The sequence below is a fragment of the Onychostoma macrolepis genome, chromosome 23 (genome assembly GCF_012432095.1).
Source record: "Onychostoma macrolepis isolate SWU-2019 chromosome 23, ASM1243209v1, whole genome shotgun sequence".
NCBI classification, from domain to species: Eukaryota; Metazoa; Chordata; class Actinopteri; order Cypriniformes; family Cyprinidae; genus Onychostoma; species Onychostoma macrolepis.
Window position 1 is genome coordinate 10796383 of NC_081177.1, and position 19033 is coordinate 10815415.

The 19033-nt window shown below is 35.7% G+C and overlaps 2 protein-coding genes across 3 annotated transcripts; one reads left to right on the top strand and one right to left on the bottom strand.

The window, feature by feature from the left end:
- Nucleotides 1-609: 609 nt before the first annotated feature.
- rprm3 (reprimo, TP53 dependent G2 arrest mediator homolog 3) lies at nt 610-1931 on the top strand. The gene has a single exon (XM_058763027.1). It carries the CDS (start codon nt 1607-1609, stop codon nt 1916-1918), a length of 312 nt encoding a protein of 103 aa, XP_058619010.1. The 5' UTR covers nt 610-1606; the 3' UTR covers nt 1919-1931.
- A 112-nt stretch (nt 1932-2043) lies between these two features.
- On the bottom strand, nt 2044-18706 carry zgc:56699 (uncharacterized protein LOC405758 homolog). Of its 2 annotated transcripts, none has more exons than XR_009268805.1 (8): nt 18198-18582; nt 17913-18031; nt 17656-17782; nt 17438-17518; nt 17193-17256; nt 16873-16943; nt 2540-2601; nt 2044-2157 (listed from the first exon to the last, which is right to left on the bottom strand). XR_009268805.1 is itself a non-coding variant. In XM_058763026.1 (8 exons), coding segments are annotated over exons 2-8 (549 nt in total). In that variant the 5' UTR covers nt 18283-18339; nt 18596-18706; the 3' UTR covers nt 14683-15030. The 2 variants fall into 2 exon arrangements, 1 of the variants encoding a protein (XP_058619009.1); XM_058763026.1 differs by lacking the exons at nt 2044-2157; nt 2540-2601 and adding exons at nt 14683-15032; nt 18596-18706 and having other exon boundaries at nt 18198-18339.
- Nucleotides 18707-19033: the final 327 nt, after the last annotated feature.

Consider the following 19033-nt stretch of genomic DNA (forward strand, 5'->3'; position numbering starts at 1 on the left):
ATGGATTCTATCAAATACCAACAGATAAAAAATCAATAAGTGACTGACTCTGTTAGAAATCTTATAATGGGCCATGTTTGGATCTTCCAACTGTGCAATAATCCAAACACAAACCTCAAAATCAACACAAAAATGGGTCACTGAGCACAAAACCAAGCTTCTGCTGGCCATCCAGTCCTCTGAGCTGAACCCTATAGAAAATGAGTGAACTGAAGAGAAGCACCAACGTGGAGCTGGGAATCTAAAGGGTCAGGAGTGATTCTGGATGAAGGAATGGTCTCTGATCTCTTGTCAGGTTTTCTCTAACCTCATCAGGCATTATAGGAGAACATTTAGAGCTGTTAAACTGGCAAATGGAGGTTTCAAAAAGTCTTGAATAAAAGGGTGCCGTTAATTGTGGCCAATGTGTATTAGAAAAAAACATTTATTTCATAATGATATTTCCCTCAATTTTAAATTCTTATCCAATGAAAGGTTAGATTTTTGTGAATTTTTTGAATAAAAGATCAAAAGGATCAACAATACAGATTAATTTTCACAGCCTTCTTTGATCATATTTACCAAGGGTGCCGATATTTTTGGCAATAAGTGTATTTTTTTTGTGTGTGTTTGTAATAGTACAGAAAACGCCAAGGTACAGCCAGCTACACTGGTAAAGCAGGGTAATACTGCCATCTAGCGTTCCGAGGTAGCGCTATCACTACATAAATTGCGGGGCGTTGCTTTCGCATTGGCTATTTATAAAGATATATATGGATATTTATCAATTAGACCTCCCTTAAAACTAACTTTTTACACTGATTCGTTTACTTAATTTGTTATTACAATTTTCGACAGTGGGATGTCACAGCATAACTGTGTTCTAGATGTGGTAGGCTACTGAAACTTTAAACCTAATCGAAAAAAAAAATAAATTCTCAAAACATATATGATGGAAATGATGGTGGTGGAATTTATATTTTTGTCGTTTTTGGAATAAAGTGGCCCACTTATCTTAAAGGCTAAGGCAAATTTCATAGTTAGCTAAACACTTCTAAGCTTGATTTGAAATGGCACACGATAAATAAATAAAAAATCTGTTTAAGTGACATTTACCTTGATTTAGCTTGAATTTACTTCACATTTTATCACCGGGATGACCTACGCGGTTTCTGCTTGGTAACGAAGTAGGCTACACTAACTTTTGAAAAAGAAAAAAAAAGAAGAAAACCATTCGTGGTTACTGAATTTAGTTTGAAAATGCTGTCAAAACAGGTACATACTTTTAAGATATCCCCTCCCTCAAACGCCCCAAGGTCACTGCGTTCAGAAGAAAGTGTGTGCGCGTCGCCGCGCCTCTTAGCGCGCGCTCCAAGGCTCACTAAAATACCGGAGTGCGCTCTTCCAGACATCACTAAGACTGCTGCAGAGATGCTTGGGTGATGTACTCCATCATATTTAACACATAAACCAGACTATCTGCCACAAACCGACTCTTCGACGACTGTTTTTTGACTTTTAAACTAGCCTATATCAATGGAAGCGCACAAGTGACTTTGGCAAACCCAGGACCCTTTGGAAGTTTTAAAACATCAATACACGTCACACACGACACAGAAAACTCGATATGAATGTTTCACACGGACTACTGAACCGGACGATCTCTACAGCGAAGCAGCCTTTGGAAAGCGTTCGAGGATGCTGCAACTTCTCGGTGATCACGAGCGACGGGTTCGGTTCACCGATTCAGGAAGAGCGCGATCAGTTCATCATGCGTTTGGTGCAGATTGCGGTTCTCTGCGTGCTGTCACTGACGGTCATTTTTGGCATCTTTTTCCTCGGTTGCAATCTGCTCATCAAGTCCGAGAGTATGATAAATCTGCTGGTGGAGGACAGAAGACCGTCCAAAGATGCGGATATTATTATGATTGCTGCATGAGTCGTGCCATAAATCTGACACAAACTGGCAATCTCTCATGAACGACACCTGTTGGTATGATTCTCATGCCAATGATGAACTAAATGTATTTTTATATATTTAATCTATTTCACCAGAACCTATTAATGTCGTAAACAATGGAGACCGAACAATGCATTCAACTTTTTTTAAAACCCAGAAATGTGTGGTGATGAATATTTGTCTGCATCTTCTTTCAAAACACATCTTCATGAAGACACCTGAAACAACAAGAGCAGAGAAAGATAACCAGACGAATTCATTAATCCAGGACAGATCATTTGAAATTGAGAATTTGTCATTTGTTTTGTATTTACATTGGTTGATTCATGTGACTCCTTGAAATGATTCAAGAATTTCTTAATATGTGTTAAAGAAAGATTGTGAGAACTTGCATGCAAAATGGATTAAAAGGACATAAAAACACTGTTCCATTTTAGATGACATTTTAGTGTTTTTCAAAGGTTCAAAACATGACAATCCAGTTAACTAACAGGCAATTAGAACTGGATCTGTCCATCAGATTAGATGATTAACTAGCAGCCATCACATTTCACATTCTTAATATGTAAATTATTGTATTCTGATATATGACTACTTAACCTCTGCAGGGCAGTTGCAAAGGTCCAAGCATCTTCAGTAGAGGAAAAAACGTGAATCAAGTTCTACAAAAATAAATAAATAATTAAAAGAAAGAAAAGGACAACAAATTGATTTAATTTCCATTCATCACATGAACTTTTCCACATGGAAGCACATTAGTTCATCTTTTCCTTCTTAGGTATCTTGGCAGCTGCATTAAACCCACAGTGCAGATCACTTACAGCTAAGCTTTGGTGGACTATTAAATATCTCCACAAATATAAAATTATTAATCTGCTTTTCATATTTGGTATAGAAAAGGCCATCAAACGTTTTAATTCTGTTAGCAGCTCATGTCCTTAGAAGCTTAAAACAGATGGTTGATGTTAACATTTTAAACTCTTAACAATATGTTTTTCCACCAACAAGCAGCTAAAAAGCTTAGAATGACTCAACATATGTCAGTTTTTTAATTTGACATTGCGCTGACTCACCAGCTGCCTTTCTACATGAGCTTTAGCCTGAGGAGAATATAACAATTGGTGCATTTTATTTTAATTTGAACCACAAATGTGGTGAATGAATTGTGTAATTATGTATAGCATGCAAACTAGAAGATTATGTAACTTAATCTGCAGCCCTTAGTTCCTTAATACCATTAACAAACTATTATGCAAAAGATTGACCTTATTATTATTTGCAATCAGCATCTCATATCAGTGTTCATAAACCAAAACCTGAGGGCAACATTACAGAAATATTGCATAATTTTTTTAAATCAGTTGGATAATACCTTGTCCACTGTATTTGTACACACACTGCTGCTTACAAGCATGACCTCATAAGAACATTCACTGTATAATACATGTGACTGCTGAAAACGTGCCAAAGACGTTACTATATTCAGTGCATTAAAACAGATGGTGCTGAAATACATGCAATGGAGAACAGGGAACCATAATCCAAATTAGAGATTAAGGCTGCATGCTATATCATCGACCCCAATCCTAGGACATTCAGCTCACCAGACCCACACATGAAACCGGCCACAGCTGCTTTTTTTTTTTTTTTTTTAAATCATAGTGCTTTTTATGAAGCTTGTAATTTTACCAGATGCTGGTTTCTTATACTATAAACAGCATAATCAAAATTTGTTCAGTTTTTGATTGATAAATAGCTATATGATAAGGCTCAGGAGGAGTCATTCTCTAAATAAATTCATATTTTATTCAGTAAAGATTAATCAGATGTGATGGTAAAGACATTTATAATGTAACAAAAACAAAAACAAACAAAAAAATAAATATACACATTTATTTCAAATAAATGCTGTTCTTTTGAACTTTGTCCATCAATGAATCCTGAAAAAAAATAGATTCATGCACAAAAATATTAAGCAGCTCAACTGTTATTAACATTATAACAATAAAAAATAAAAAATAAAAGTTTTTTGAGCACCAAATCAGCAGATTAGTATTATTTCTGTGTTTAGTATAGGGTAAACGTACCTTTTAAGCACACTTCCATTTTTGAGATCAGATTATAAAAAGAAAAAATAATTGATTATCCCACTTAATGTCTTAACCAACTGATGTGTTTGTTACTATATACCTCCTATAATTTCAAGTCAATCAGATCATTGCACGCTGAGATATGGGTCTCATGTGTTCACACTGTCTGGCAGCCATTTTGAAAGCTGTCTAAAACTTTTCACCAAAAGTGGAGACCCTTAAATGTGCATTTTTATTTAGATGTTTAAGCTTTTATTATGGGTAAGTTTCACTACTTATTGTAAAATTAAGAGATTAATGTTCAGATATTTGCATATTATAACCTGGAACTTGGATGTGGGATATAATTACATTAGATCCAAAAGATAGTTTTAGCAACACAGCGCAGATGCTACAGAACACAGTTAGCTGACTAGCTGTATAAGATTGTGTGCTACACTAACATATTACTTCACAGGCATTACTGGCTCGTACTTTTACATCCATAATATTATAAATTGACAGTTTATTGCTGGTCTGTCATTTTACAGTGCTGTAATTTTTAAAGATTTCATATTATTTTAAGGTGAGCTTAAAGGGTGCACTACTATGAAAATCACAGCTTCAGTGTGAAATCAATAAGAAAAAGTATAATTTTATAGATATTAATAATAGTTGTTCATATTAAAATATGTATGAACTTAATACATGACCTAGACTATTTATTTAGTAAAATCCTGTCATTTTAATCAATATTACATGAAATTTATTGAAAATTGTTGCTCACTTTAAGTTAAGTTAATACATTTTCTATGGATTCTGTCAACTCAAATCTGCAGACTGGCTCTGAACTTTGGCAACTAGCATCAACTTCTCCAGACTGTAAATCTGTGGAAAATTGGGGCTAAAATCGTGTAGTGTTCTCCAGCCTTAAGAGAATATAGATAAGCTGACATCCATTTAACAAGAGGTTTCATAATGAGGCTAGTTTCTGTGTTCATCCCCATGAATTAAATGTTTTATTTGATTTTTGAATGTGTTACTTAGCTGAACGTGGACTAGTATAGATGTTACAATGTGCTTAGATGACACTTCATTATGAATATATAACTGATCGACTTGAATGCCTTGTGTTTTTTTGTGATTGACTTTCAATTTTCCTTTCAAATAAAATATTTGTACAATTATTCTTTAAAAACTTTCCTTAAAATAAACAAGAATTTTTAATAAAACATGAGCTTAATGGGAACAAGGGTGTGCTTAAAGGGTACAAAAATGTACCCATTAAACACAGCCAGACTTTTTGAATTTAATGATGTATATCTTAATTGAAATGCTTTTGTCATTTAAAATAAGTTAAATATTTTTGTGTGAGAGATTAATATTTTATTTTAACAATGTTTTGTACTGAAACCAATATCTTGTGCACTAAAAATGTCTCAATGTAGATTTTGGTGAGCTTAATAGGTACGTTTACCCTAATTGAGATACTATTTTAGTTTATATTAATATTTTGAATTGGTTTTCATTTTTATATTTTCTTATTTTGTTGTGTTTTTGTCATTTTTATTATTATTTTTTTAATTTTACATAGTTTTTATTCATTTTTATTTCACTTTTAGCTTCTTGCAAGTTTTTATATGGTTTTAGTTTACTATAATAGCCCTATACGTGTATAATACTGCAGATTCCAATTGGGCCTGTCTAGAATGAATATATATATATATATATATATATTATGGGTTGATATCTTTATGCTCATCTGGTGTTTAAATATTTTAAATATTTCACAGTTAGGAGATAAAAAATTTAAACTTTTTTCAGCCTGTGCAGTTAGACTGCCATCTATGCATATCTTATTTTTCTCTCTCAGAATATCATCATGACAGAACTAAAAAGAGAGAATCTTGCTATGGGTTCTCATGAATTTTCCCCAGAGAGCCACTGAATGATTGATGCCGTGATTGCTTTATATTTCTTCAGCCCTTCTTTAAAGATAGAGGGAGAGAGAGTGGTAGCATGGATGAAAGGAATGGAAGAAAAGGTCACTCCCGGTGGTAGTGGCTGTCAGACAGCAGTACGGTCCTGAGAAGTGACGTGGCATTACGAACTGACAGAGCTAGAGAAAGGCTATGCAACAGGGGAAATGTCAGAGTAAAAAGAGGGGGAAAATGTGAGGCCTCTACAATACATGTTAGCATAAATGTGAATAGCATAAAAAAGGGTCTAGGTGGAATGCAACCACCTTGACCTGTTATGCAACAAGCCATTGTGTAAAGCTCAAGATTTTTATAGTGATTCTTCAGTAAGCCTCTTCGCACACAGCAAGTCACTCTTTGCTACCACCCGTCACTTAGACTTATACTGACAGAGAAACATAATTATAACGATGCCCTAAACTACTTTGAGGTGAATCCAAAACCATTCACCATCTATGAAATCTCTTCCTTGTAGATCACATCTGACAGCTTTAACTCCCACAAGTAATCAGTATTTTTATTCATCGTTGACAGATGTTATACAAAATCAAGAGTCTGCCGAAAAGCCAAGAGGGACACGGCCTAAAAAAAGATTCTCTGGAGACTAACTGCGTGACTCGGGGAGTAAAACTTGCTGCGTTTAATCACACCATCTCTAGCCTCAGTTACCCTCAACTGACACACAACATGCAATACACAGAAATCCTTCATTCAGAAGAAAGTCCTAGAATTTAGTTCTTTGGAGAGGCTGTAGCTTATTTAAGTGTTTGCAAACGTGAAAGATTGAGTTGAGTTTTCACGGTCATGCAGCTGTTAGCATTGGAGAAAAACAACATATGCGCCTAGCCTTAGTATGGTATTAGTCATACACCCAGAGATGCTTTAATAACGGACACGAGGCACCATGATGTCCAGACTTGTCATCCTTTTTAATTCACCCTGCTAATTCAGTTGCTATTGTTCTCTATCCCTCTGAATGCCGGTCTCTGTTTTGCATGCGCAAATGCAAATGCTTTAATGCGCTCCCAGTCGTCCCATGAGCCTCAGACTTCAGCTCAGCATTTGGAAGTAACAGCTGCAATACCTTTCCATCACAGTCAGGACAGAGCGACCCATCACTCCAGTGGTGTGTGAGGAACAGGAAGTGACAGACTGTTTTTCCCCCCTTCCCTTCCTTTTTGTTCAGTCCAATGAGTCTAAATGTGATTGACAGCAAAAGGCATTTTAAGCCCTGCCACAGTACTGCAAAGCGCAAATGTTTGTACAACGCACCAAATATTGCATAACTAGATTTCAACGAGAATTGACAGCTCGAGTTGCTGGCTGCATATTATTACACATTTTATTTTCTGATGAAAGGCTTGCGAGAGTTTTGTGGGTGTTTATAAAGTCATATGAGGTAGACATACTTTGAACTTCATTTTATTGGTGGAGGATACCTTCTATAAATGATTTCAAAAGAAAAAGAAAAATACCTGTATATTATCTTTTAATTATTTTAAGAAAAAAAATGTACAAAATCGGCCTAGCTACACTGGCACAATATTCCAATAATACACTAAAGTCCTTTGAGTTTGTATGAAACAAGAGATTGTGAGTCTGCGCCGTGATGCAAGAGACATGCAAGTAGCCATGGTAGTCATCAAGTATTTCAGAAAGCTGTTATAAACAACAACAAAACCTAAAATAATCATGTTAAATGGTAATATAAGGCAAGTTCTCCGAGTCTTAAGGAACGGTGATGTAATCAAATTCATGCTGGTTGTCTACCCACTCACTCCGCATGACTGAGCTTCCCACGGGTTTCTGTCAGAAATGTCTTGCTGAACCTTTTCAAACTGCAGCGCGGTGAGTCCTGCTGAGCAGCTCTTTCACACAGTGCTTATGCAGCTTACAGCTTAGGGACCAATTCTTGCTATTTACTAGTTGCTTATTAGCATGCATATTACTAGCAAAATGGCTGTTTATTAGTACATACTAATGTCTTATTCTGCAAGACCATATTTTCGATCCCTTAATCCACCCCATACCTAATTTTAACTACCTACACGCAACAAATTAGGAGTTTGAGGCAAAAATCATAGTTAAAAGTTAGTTAATAGTGAGAACTGGACCTTAAAACAAAGTGTGACTCAAGTTTAAAAATTAAATGTAAAAAACATTTCAAAATTTCGACAGTCAATTATGACATGAAGTGTCAATTATTAGATATAAAGTCAACTACGGCAAAAAGTTGAAATGGACGGTAAGTTGCAATGAAGTCAAAATTATGAGATACAATTATGGTACAAAATTGACAGTTGAAATTAAGTCAAATTAGCCATTTGACATGGAAAGTTAAAATGAGGACAGTCAATTATTAGATGAAATATCGAAATTATGATACAAAAATTAAAATCAAAATTGAGATACTACACTGAAAAAAAAATTAAGGTAAGTGGTTGCAAACAATTTATTTTAGCTACATTTAATTAAAAAAAAAAGTTGAAAGTTAGTCAACTAAATTTATTTAAATGTACACTGATAAAAATGATTTTGTGGTGAAGTAAATACTACAGAAAAACAAATGTAATTTCTACATTAAATAATTTAGTTCAGGCAAGAATTTAAATAAAATAGTAAATTCAATATTAGTACTCAATTTAAGCTTGTAGAATTTAAAGTTTGAACTTATAAGTATATTTTACTTGGAATTTTTTGTTATTTTTACAAATATTGTTTAAGTAAATATCAATGTATCATGATCCCGTTGTTCCCATCATGCACTTGGGCATGAATAGTTAATAAGGTTTTTTTTTGCTGTTTTCGAGATGTATTTACACTGTTTCATGGTTGCTTTTGTTGTTAGGTGAAGTAACTTGCTGTTTTGTGACATCTGGAGTTAATTTTTTACTCAAAATGACCCATTCATACTCAAACACCATTTACTGATTGTCACCGTCATTGTGTATCATGTGCTCATTCAGTTAATAACTATATTGAATCAACATATTACCTTAAAATGAATAACGAGCAGTCTACTTGCTTACATATGTGCTTGTAACTTAACCACATGCTTTATAGGCATTTTTTATAGGCTAAAATAAATTGATTGTAATCACTTACCTTAAAAAATTGAGTAATTAATAATTTTTTTCTGTGTAAGTCATAATGACAACAGTAAAATTATGACAGTCAATTAGGAGATGAAAATTAAAATTGAGTTAATCATAACTGACGGATCAAAATTAAGATACTAAATCAGAATTATAGCAAGTTAAACTATGAAATTCAGATGTGAAGTCAATGACAAAAAAAAAAAGAGACAATGTGAACTTCAACTTTAGAGTCATAAGGTTGAAATTATGAAGAACACCAAGTCAATTATGAGAAAGTCAAGTAGTGTCAATTATGTTGTGGAAATGCTATTCACAACTACAATAAACAGTAATAATATTACTATCATTAAAAAAAAAAAAAACAAAACAGACAGTATGGAGCGAAACAAAAGTTTAAAATCTACAATAATCACACTAAACTACAAAATTCCACTAAACTATTTTTGGTCCAGTAAACAGCAACCAAATGTTGATGTTAGGCGCTCTCTGATGTAACTGTAAAACGCTGGAAGAACAGAAAGACACAGCACAGGCTGCTAGAATTGCTCTCTGGGGAAAATTAATTGAAGGACAGAATACATTTGCACCTCATGAATAGTATACAGCAAAGAAAGGGCAGAGAACAACAACACCACTATTTCCTGCTCCAAAAGATGCATTCATGGCCAATTTTATTATCCAAGTATAGCCTATTAATGACCACATTAAAATCTAGATGAATGAGACAATGCAATTCTACATTGCGCTATTTTTCTTTCAGCATAGCTGACAGGTACAAGTGACCCATTTCTAGTCAGCTCCACAAGTAATGTCCCATTCTGCAATCCAACGTGGCTAATGAAGAACTGACACGCTCGTGTCAAAACAAAGAGTGTGAGAGACTACAGTATGACGCTGGCTAATTTCGGCATCTTTTGGAGGGAAGAAAACCAGATGCAAATGAGGGGTCTTTGTCAGTCACGTTGCAGCATGTCTTGTGTGTAATCTAGGATTTGTCTCTGCATTCAGATCTGGTTTAGTTATGGCTTAAGATTAAAGAATTGGGAAGCGGGGCAATATTATATCCCATATTAATGAGCTGTGGTCTCTTCAGGTTTTTATTTTTAGCATTTACCAAATACCATTCATGAAGCTATATTATAAAAGCTTGAAATAATGAGGAATGCGCTGTTGAAGAATTGTATTTTTGTTCTTTATCCAATGCATTATCCATTATATTTAAGTTCACTGTTCAAAAGATTTTTTTTTTTTTAATACCTTTATTCAGCAGAGATGCATTCAGTGAATTAAAAGCAACAATAAAAATATATGAACAAAAATTCATTAACCCTTATGTACTGTTGGGGACGTTTTCGTCCACTATGGGGTGCTGTTGAGTCTTAATTTGGCCACAACTTTCTCTGTTTCTCAGCAAATGGAATGATTTTTGGTGACAAATCTTATTTTTACACATATTTTGGGAAAATGGTTTGAAAATTTTCAAAAACTCAACCATACACTGTGGGCAAATTCACTACCCTTTCATTATGTTCGGGATGAAAACATCCACTAAATTAAACTGCTGTAAAAATGCATCAAATTTTTTCAATTTTTTTTGCATAAATCTATTAATCAACCTCAGTCCTGATCAAAACTACTAAATGTTTTTAAAAAATCCATGATTTTTACTCTTTAATTGCCAAGTTCTTAAATGAAAAAAAAAAAAAAAAAAACACACAAAATGACTTATTTTCAATATAAAAAGTGATTTTTTTTTTTTTACCTTTTATCACAGTCTTGGGCATGTGAAAGATTAGTAACAACATTGGCTTTGATGCATTGTTAGTTTTTGTGCAGCATCAGATTTTAATTTTTTCTCCCTCATTTACTGTTCGTGGCTGTTTTTGCCCCATTGACTTCCATTTATAACGGCATTTTTTGATTGCAAAGCCATGACACCATATAATCATGCATTCTTGATTGTTGGTGGTTTTCCCTGTTGGGAAGAGGTAAAATTTGTCATTTTTACTGTTGATCACCAGGTAGCACCATTAACCCTTTAGATAGGCCTGTGCAAAAAAAAAAAATAGCTTAGTTTCTGGCTTGTATATGGAGTATAACAGTGAGTGGAGTGAGTGACCTTTTGCGCACTTACCTTGATGTATCTGAGAAAATCAAAATATGCACCTCAGCTCTCACAACTACATGGAGTAAACAAAGTAAGTGTATTTATGCACCTGCTGCCTTTTGATGGTGAGAAGTACAGACTAAACAAAATGCCATCCGGCTGGTCATTTGATGGTGAGAAGAGCAGCAAGCAACATGAGAAAGGGCTTGACTTACGAAAGTTTTAGAAATGATTATGCAGCCTGACCCCTCCAGCGAGCTGCAGGATGTATTTGCCTTCTCCCTCTGACACCACAGATTCAGGCGAGTCAGATCCTGATTTTGTTGTGGCACCCTCATCATCCTCTCCAGCTTCCACTGAAGGCGAGGAGGATTCAGAGGATCCTGGATCTGGGTGGATTGGGAGAATCGGCGAAGAAGTCAGCACTTGCACCATTGTGGTGGACACACTTGCAAAGAGCACCAAGTGATATGCCATAAGTCCTGCTGGAAAGACTGAACACACACACACTAAATAGTTTAATTGTTTAGTTCTCCATCCATCCTCAATTCTTGCACCATTGTTCAGTTTATTTGAAGTTGTTGCATTTTGGTTCATAATAAATTAGGTTCATAAATCTGATGCAGAGTAGATTTTTTACAGAAAAAAAAAAAATTGGAAAAGTGTATCAGTGAAGGATTTTAAGATTTTAAACTGGCTTTACCATCAAGAAAAGACAAGCATTTCATACATAAGCCGTCCGTACTTCTCACCATCAAAAGGCAGCAGGTGCATAAATACACTTACCTGGTTTTTATTTTCTCCATGTAGTTCTGAGAGCTGAGGTGCATACTTTGATTTTCTCAGACGCATCAAGGTAAGTGCGCAAAGGTCTCTCTCTCACTCTCACACACTGTAATATTGTAAGAAAAAGTGATGAGGACGTTGAAGATCTCGATGAAGATGTTTATTGCAGCGACAAAGCACATGTAGTACCTTGGGTTCAGCGGAGTCGGAATGAACCCAGAACATCCTATGTTTAAACCTTTTATACATTTTCAGTTTACTACCCTTCATGTAAATGAAGTTGCTCCTGTTGCAACAGCTGTAGTCTGTATGTTAATAAAGTTCTGACACCCCTTTGTCTGAGGTGGTTCTCAGTCTCCCACCCCTGCTCCCATTCTACAATTGGTCACCATTTGCTCAGGATGTGATCATCTCAAATGGTCTACAAACAACATAACTGTTGACTTTCTTCTCTATAATAATTAAGCCATTTTGGGAAATGAGCATGATCAAACATATTGTGGAGTGGAAGCTGGGTCGAGGCAGACTTACAATATGCTGTTATACTCCATATACAAGCCAGAAACTAAGCCTTTTTTTTTTTTTTGCACAGGCCTATCTAAAGGGTTAATGGTGCTACCTGGTGATCAACAGTAAAACTTACAAGTTTTACCTCTTCCCAACAGGGAAAACCACCAACAATCAAGAATGCATGATTATATGGTGTCATGGCTTTGCAATAAAAAAAAAAAATGGCGTTATAAAAGTCAATGGGGCAAAAACAGCCAGGAACAGTAAATGAGGGAGAAAAAAAAATTAAAATCTGATGCTGCACAAAAACTAACAATGCATCAAAGCCAATGTTGTTCCTAATCTTTCACATGTCCAAGACTGCGATAAAAGGTTATATAAAAAAAAAAAAAAAATCCAGTCCACAATCACTTTTTATATTGAAAATAAGTCATTGTGTTCCTCCCCCCCCAAATCAGTGACATTTATGAACTTGCCAATTAAAGAGTAAAAATACTGGATTTTTTTTTGTTTTTAAAGATTTAGTAGTTTTGATCAGGACTATTGATTAACAGATTTATGCAAAAATTTTAAAAAAATGTATCTGATACAATTTTACAGCAGTTTAATTTAGTGGATGTTTTCATCCCGAGCATAATGAAAGGGTAGTGAATTTGAACAATGCACAAGGGTTAAGTGGTTCTTTTAAACTTTCCATGCAAATTCTGGAGAAAAGTTCATTTGGGCAGCACAATTATTTTCAACACTGAAAATAAGTGTTACTTGAGCACAAAATACAATATTAGAACGATTTGGCATCACAGGAATAACTTGCACTTCATAACATTAAAAACAGATTTGTTATTGTTATAATTAAATACTACAATTTAAAATCTAAAACTTAATTGGCTTAACACTTAAAATACTACCATTTTTACTGTATTTTAATCAAATAAATGCAACCTTGGTAAGCATAGGAGACCTTTCAAAAATATTAAACCTTACCAATCCCGATTTGAAGTTTTCAAAAGTCTATTTAATTGCAAGCGTAAAAAGGCTGTAAAAAAGTAAATAAAAACACTTTGAGATTAAGTTATCTTGCAGGATACTGCTTTAATTTTAACAATCATGTGAAAATCAAAGAATCACAAAACTTCAACAGCACTGCACTTAATTTGCTCACATGCCCAAAGTGTGAAGTTTAAAAATGAAAGCGAGCTTGTAAAGTACTCCTCGGGGCAACAGTGCACCGAAGGAAGCGCTACACAGCTGTGTTTAACAGGCACACATATACAGAGACGCCAGAGGGGGGCGAGCAATCAGCCCTGCCTACACAAACACAGACCCTGTCATTTGTGCAAATGTCTGTAGTCAGTGCAGCTAGCAGGGGAGAGCTGGTGTGGCCAGCTGTCTGTGCGGGTTAAACGAGGCACGGTAGATGAGGAAGAGGGGGCAGACCTGTGGCCCTGCCATACTAACTCATGCTCCATTCATATTGACACATGGGTTACACTAGCCCATCGTCTCTGTGACTCAAAGCAGCCACTCTAATGGAAAGAAAAAGGGACCGAACGGTCACACAAAAAAAAAAAAAAAAAAAAAAAATATATATATCTGCAAGAATGAGGGTAATTAAAACCACCAAGAACATAACAGGTAGAAGTGTATTTCCAAAGATCCAATAATGCAACCATTTACAGCATTTATTGTCCTGTTAATTTATAAACACTATTGTTGGTGTACTGAGATTAATTTAGAAAAATCCTGAATTTAAAACATTAAATCTTGCTCAATGTTCTTCTGCAAACTGTGCAAATTGAAGCCCAAACACAAATGGTGTAAAAAGTACGGTGGCCGAGAGAGCTTCACGCGCTGCAACTTCAGAAAACACATGCAAATAGAAAAAGCACCAGCAAATCAAGAATTTTTCTCAAGAATTGAAAAAATTAATTTCTTTGTGTTGCGAGCATTTGCAGCGCGTGTTGTCAAATTTACGAAGCAGCTTTCTTAATTTGCAGCACGTTGAGCTCTCTCGGCCACGCTTGAAATTTTTTTTAATTAAAAAAAAAAAAAATTCCATTTTATGCACAAGTATTATAGTAAATATGTAGTATTTCTAGCTAAACGCAAACTCCCCAAAAAAAAAAAAAAACTTTTTTTGAATGTGCTCTGTTGCAGCATGGATTTAAAAAATAAATAAAACAATGGAAGTTTGCATTTAAAGAAATCTTTAATGAATCATACACGTCAAGATTTAAGGTCATCACTTCCACAAAATGCAAAGAAAGTTTAAAGCAAATAGTCCAGAAAGAATGGCACTGATGGTTTCTCCTTTGAAATGACACTATTCTTTGGTTTAATAAGGAGCGTCTCTACACATGGACCATAGCCGGTTATAGACAGCATATTAACTTGTAGAAAATAGGAAAAGGGAAACTTCACAACACTAAAATTAAAAGCTTTAAAATATAAGCAGACTTTAAACAAGTTGGGCTAGAAATCACACAGGGCTCAAAGTATTAAATAAGTAATATTAGCCGGTGAAGTCCATCCTGAGGTGACATCCTTAGTAAAAAGAGGGAGGAAAGGTAGTGAGAATGACGATAATAGTTACATATACACAGCCAAGGGCAGGTAGCATAAACTGCTTGGACTAGTCTTAAGGAGTCATCCATTTTTCTTCCCTTCAAAACAGGTCATACTTACTTTTTGATAGATAGCCTATCTATTCAGTTACAAGAAAGCAGATTGGTCTATGTGAATCTGAAGAGCAACACCGATTATCCCTTGTCTACTATTAGTTTGTGAAACTAGTTCTTAAAACAGTCTTAACTAGGGGTGTGCAGCGAAGCCAGTATTTGTATCCGTTACGATCACAATATTATTCGTATCTGTATTCAGATAAAACCGGAAGTAGGTGGAGCTTGAACCAGAACTTCATACAGATATACTTGATAAGACCGTTACTATGTTCATGGTATTACAGCCTCTCTTTTTTCATGGTTATAAATCACTGAACAAATATGCTGTGTTTATTATTTATTTTTTTAAATAACTTTTTTAAATATCTAACAGTCAGAGCTGATACCCTTGTATTGCATAGGCAGTGCGGTTGCGCTTCGGGCAACGTGAGTTCAAGTCCCAGCTTGTGGACATTTCGTGATTTTATAAGCACTTAAATATCTTCCAATTAAAATGGTAAGGGTTCCTACGCAGTTTAGAAATATGGAAATTGATTTAAGTAATTTCCAGGAAATGCATGGAAGGCAACCGCAACACTGCGGTTTTATTTGCACTCAATTTCATTCATAGTATTTTAAACTCATTTGCTTCACACACTTCTTACTGCATTGTAATTTTAGAGGTTTATGTAAAACATGACTTCCTTTGGCTCATCGGTTCCTGCGCAGTTTAAAAAGTATTTTACTTAAGTAATTTGCAGATTTGGAGAAGTAGGCTATGGAAAAAAAAAAAAAAAAAAAGAGAACAGTATAGAAATATTTGTTTTGACTGTTTGCCCTATTCAGTGTTCTAAAATATCAAATTAAATTTCTAAAAATAAGTTTCATACAAGTAGAGAGATTTCATGACGAATTAATTCAGTCGTGTTCAAATGATCACTAAATGTTTAAGACGCACATTTTCATTATACGCAGGACAAGTGTTTTTTTTGTTTTTTTTAAACTTCACTAAAGAAATGTGCGTGTGCCACGCAAACCAGCAAAAGCAAGCAAACATGTAGGCCTAGTAGAAAATGCATCTGTATCCAAGTTCATTACTAGCCTACTCTTGACAGAGCTGGTTTGGTTGAGACGGCAACACTGCTGTTTGACTGGGGATCGCGCTGTGCTTATTCCATTCATTCGTGTAGCCCATCATATTGTAGCCTACAAGGTTTAAATCATTGCCTTTAAATATACACAAATACTAGAGTGTGTATGATGTATTATCTTAGGTAATATTACTCTTGCCAAGCTCTGATTTATGACAGATGCACAGCAAGCGGTGTTTGATTTGCGCCCTTTTCTTCCATAAAGTTTAAATACATTCACTTCACACACTCAGTCCATGAATTTAGAGGCGTGTGTAAAATATTGCGCTGAGCCCCTGGCTCACCTGTGAATCTAGCAAACACATGCTGCAGCCTCAGCCGAATATTCGGGCAGAACTATTAGTTAACCGTTTTAAAAGCAATTATCCGTGCCTTTCCGAATAAGGTATTCAGCTTCGGGAACACCCCTAGTCTTAACGGTGACTGTTTATGGAACTGGCCCCGGTCATAGGACTGCATGAATCAGCTAAAGGTGCTGCTGCCATCTACAGGAGCGTTCGTAGCACCCACAGATAGAGGAGCAGACTTGTTTATAAGCTAAAACCCCTGGTTAAATAGTGTTAGAATGCTTACAGAGTTTCCATGGAAGAGTCCGTGGTGCCCGAAGTCCATCGGATAAACTGATGGTGGTAGATGGCTCTGGCCTAACAAAAACATGAGCTCAGATGCATGCAAAGCAAAAATCACTTCAGCCCAATTTTGTCAAAAAACAGGTATGCAAGTATAAATAAGAGTGGCCCTAGTGGTTAAACTTGGTTACTTGCAACCAAACCATTACAAGGTTAAATTTACCCAAAAATGTAATGCTCGGAAACATTGCTTGTTCACCTAACTGGGTCAGCTTTTTGTTTTGTTTTTTAAAAAGGTCAAAGGAAAAGAACATGAGGACTCACTTGTTTTGAGCAAGCTGATTGTTGGATTCACCCCAGACAAACATAGCAGCATTATCATCAGTCTCTGCAATTAAAGGCCCAAAAGGAGGAAATCCAGAAAGCAGCGATTTATTCATTTGAGCCAGAAATTCAAAATACAGAATCCAGAAACTACACATATTGATGGCAAATATACAGTAGATGCCTAGTATATGAAAACAAAAACCATTCAAAAAGGCATAGCATATATTCAACAGGTCACAGACCTGTTTCCCAGTCCTCATTGGGGGAAGGGTTTGTCCAGGTGTTAACAGGCACCTGGAACTTCTCCAGCAACTCTACATTTCCTAAAAAAAAACCCAACGACAAAAAAAATCTCTAGTTTATCATTTTCATCCAAATAACACCACAATCAGACTTTTCTACATGAAAGTACAGTGAAATCATCACAGTAGCAGCCCATGTTCAAATATGCGACACCAACCATCTTCAGCATTTAGTGTCCTCTTGTCTTCACAGTTTGCGATGTGATGAGACAACTCATGCTTGGGAATCAAGTGCCTGGCATTGAAGGGGCAGGTCTTCAGTTCACTGGCCAGTTTGGGGTGGTTCTGAAACAGATGGGGGTGGACAGATAAAGTTCTCGTTACACCAATGCCAAGTACAGGGTGTTTTTACAGCTTCAGTAAATATTACATGAAAAATTAGCACATGGAAAAGGTTCCCCCTGCCATAACCCACCTTCCTGCACTTGAGAACATGGAAAGGGAAGCGAGAGGCTCTGATCTGGTGGTTTTTGTCATATGGGCACTGCACAATCCTGTTGGGGTCACTGGCGTCATCAGCGTCTTCACCATAATCTGTGGAAACAAGAGGCGCCATCATAAAACTGGTTTACACACAACGCGTTTCTACTCCACTGCGCTACTTGTCCATTGTTTTTCTATGCTAGATAGACATGTTTTAACTATTATTTTGTGACTTTAAAAGCGTTAGGCCAATAGAAAACTCGGACTGCTACATTACCGGTCTCTTCATTCCAGCCTTGCTGTTGATTTTCAGAGTTTACGCCAGACGGACCGACACTACTCCCGAATCTAATAGTGGCCATGCTTGCTTCCTTCTGGAGATCTGGCTAGTTTGCTCGGCCTTGTGTAAAAATGTCACCCTAAATAAAAATTTTAAAAAACCGTCCAGTTTAAAAACAAACCAAACTTTAAAACTTTAAAAAACACACACACACTGATGAGTAGAAAAGCGGCGCGTTTTAAACAAGACGGTCAAACCACTTGAAAGAAGGGAGGCCGCCGAACGCCAAAAGTCAAGAAAGTTCGATCAAAAACATTTGCAAGTTTTCTTCAAAAATCACAACTTGAAATACTTTCTAAATTCTTTTAATAGCATTATCTTATCATCACACTTACAACTTGTCTTTTGTAGTCGTGAGGTACGGCGCGTGCTCCCCTCCCCTTCTGCTGACTTCAATCAATTGAGATCGTCAATCAATTGCTGTGACTGTCACGTGACGCACTATTTAAAAACCTTAATTTGTTTCGTCATTATTGTATTATCATAATTATATACCACGGCCAACACTTTTCCAAATACAGACAGCAAAACGGCTTTATATAAAATATAATAAAACAATGAAATTAAATTAGATTAGATTAAAGAGCTACTAATGGGGGGGAAACTTTGACTATGGGTTATTTTAACAGCCTTATACAGACCATTCTGAGGTTTCAGCCAACAAAACATGAGGGATCATTAATCTATATACATACATGAGGCAAGAAGACTCATCAGTTTTTGAAATGAAGACTCCTATCGCTCCTATCACACAAGTACTACGGTATCCATCT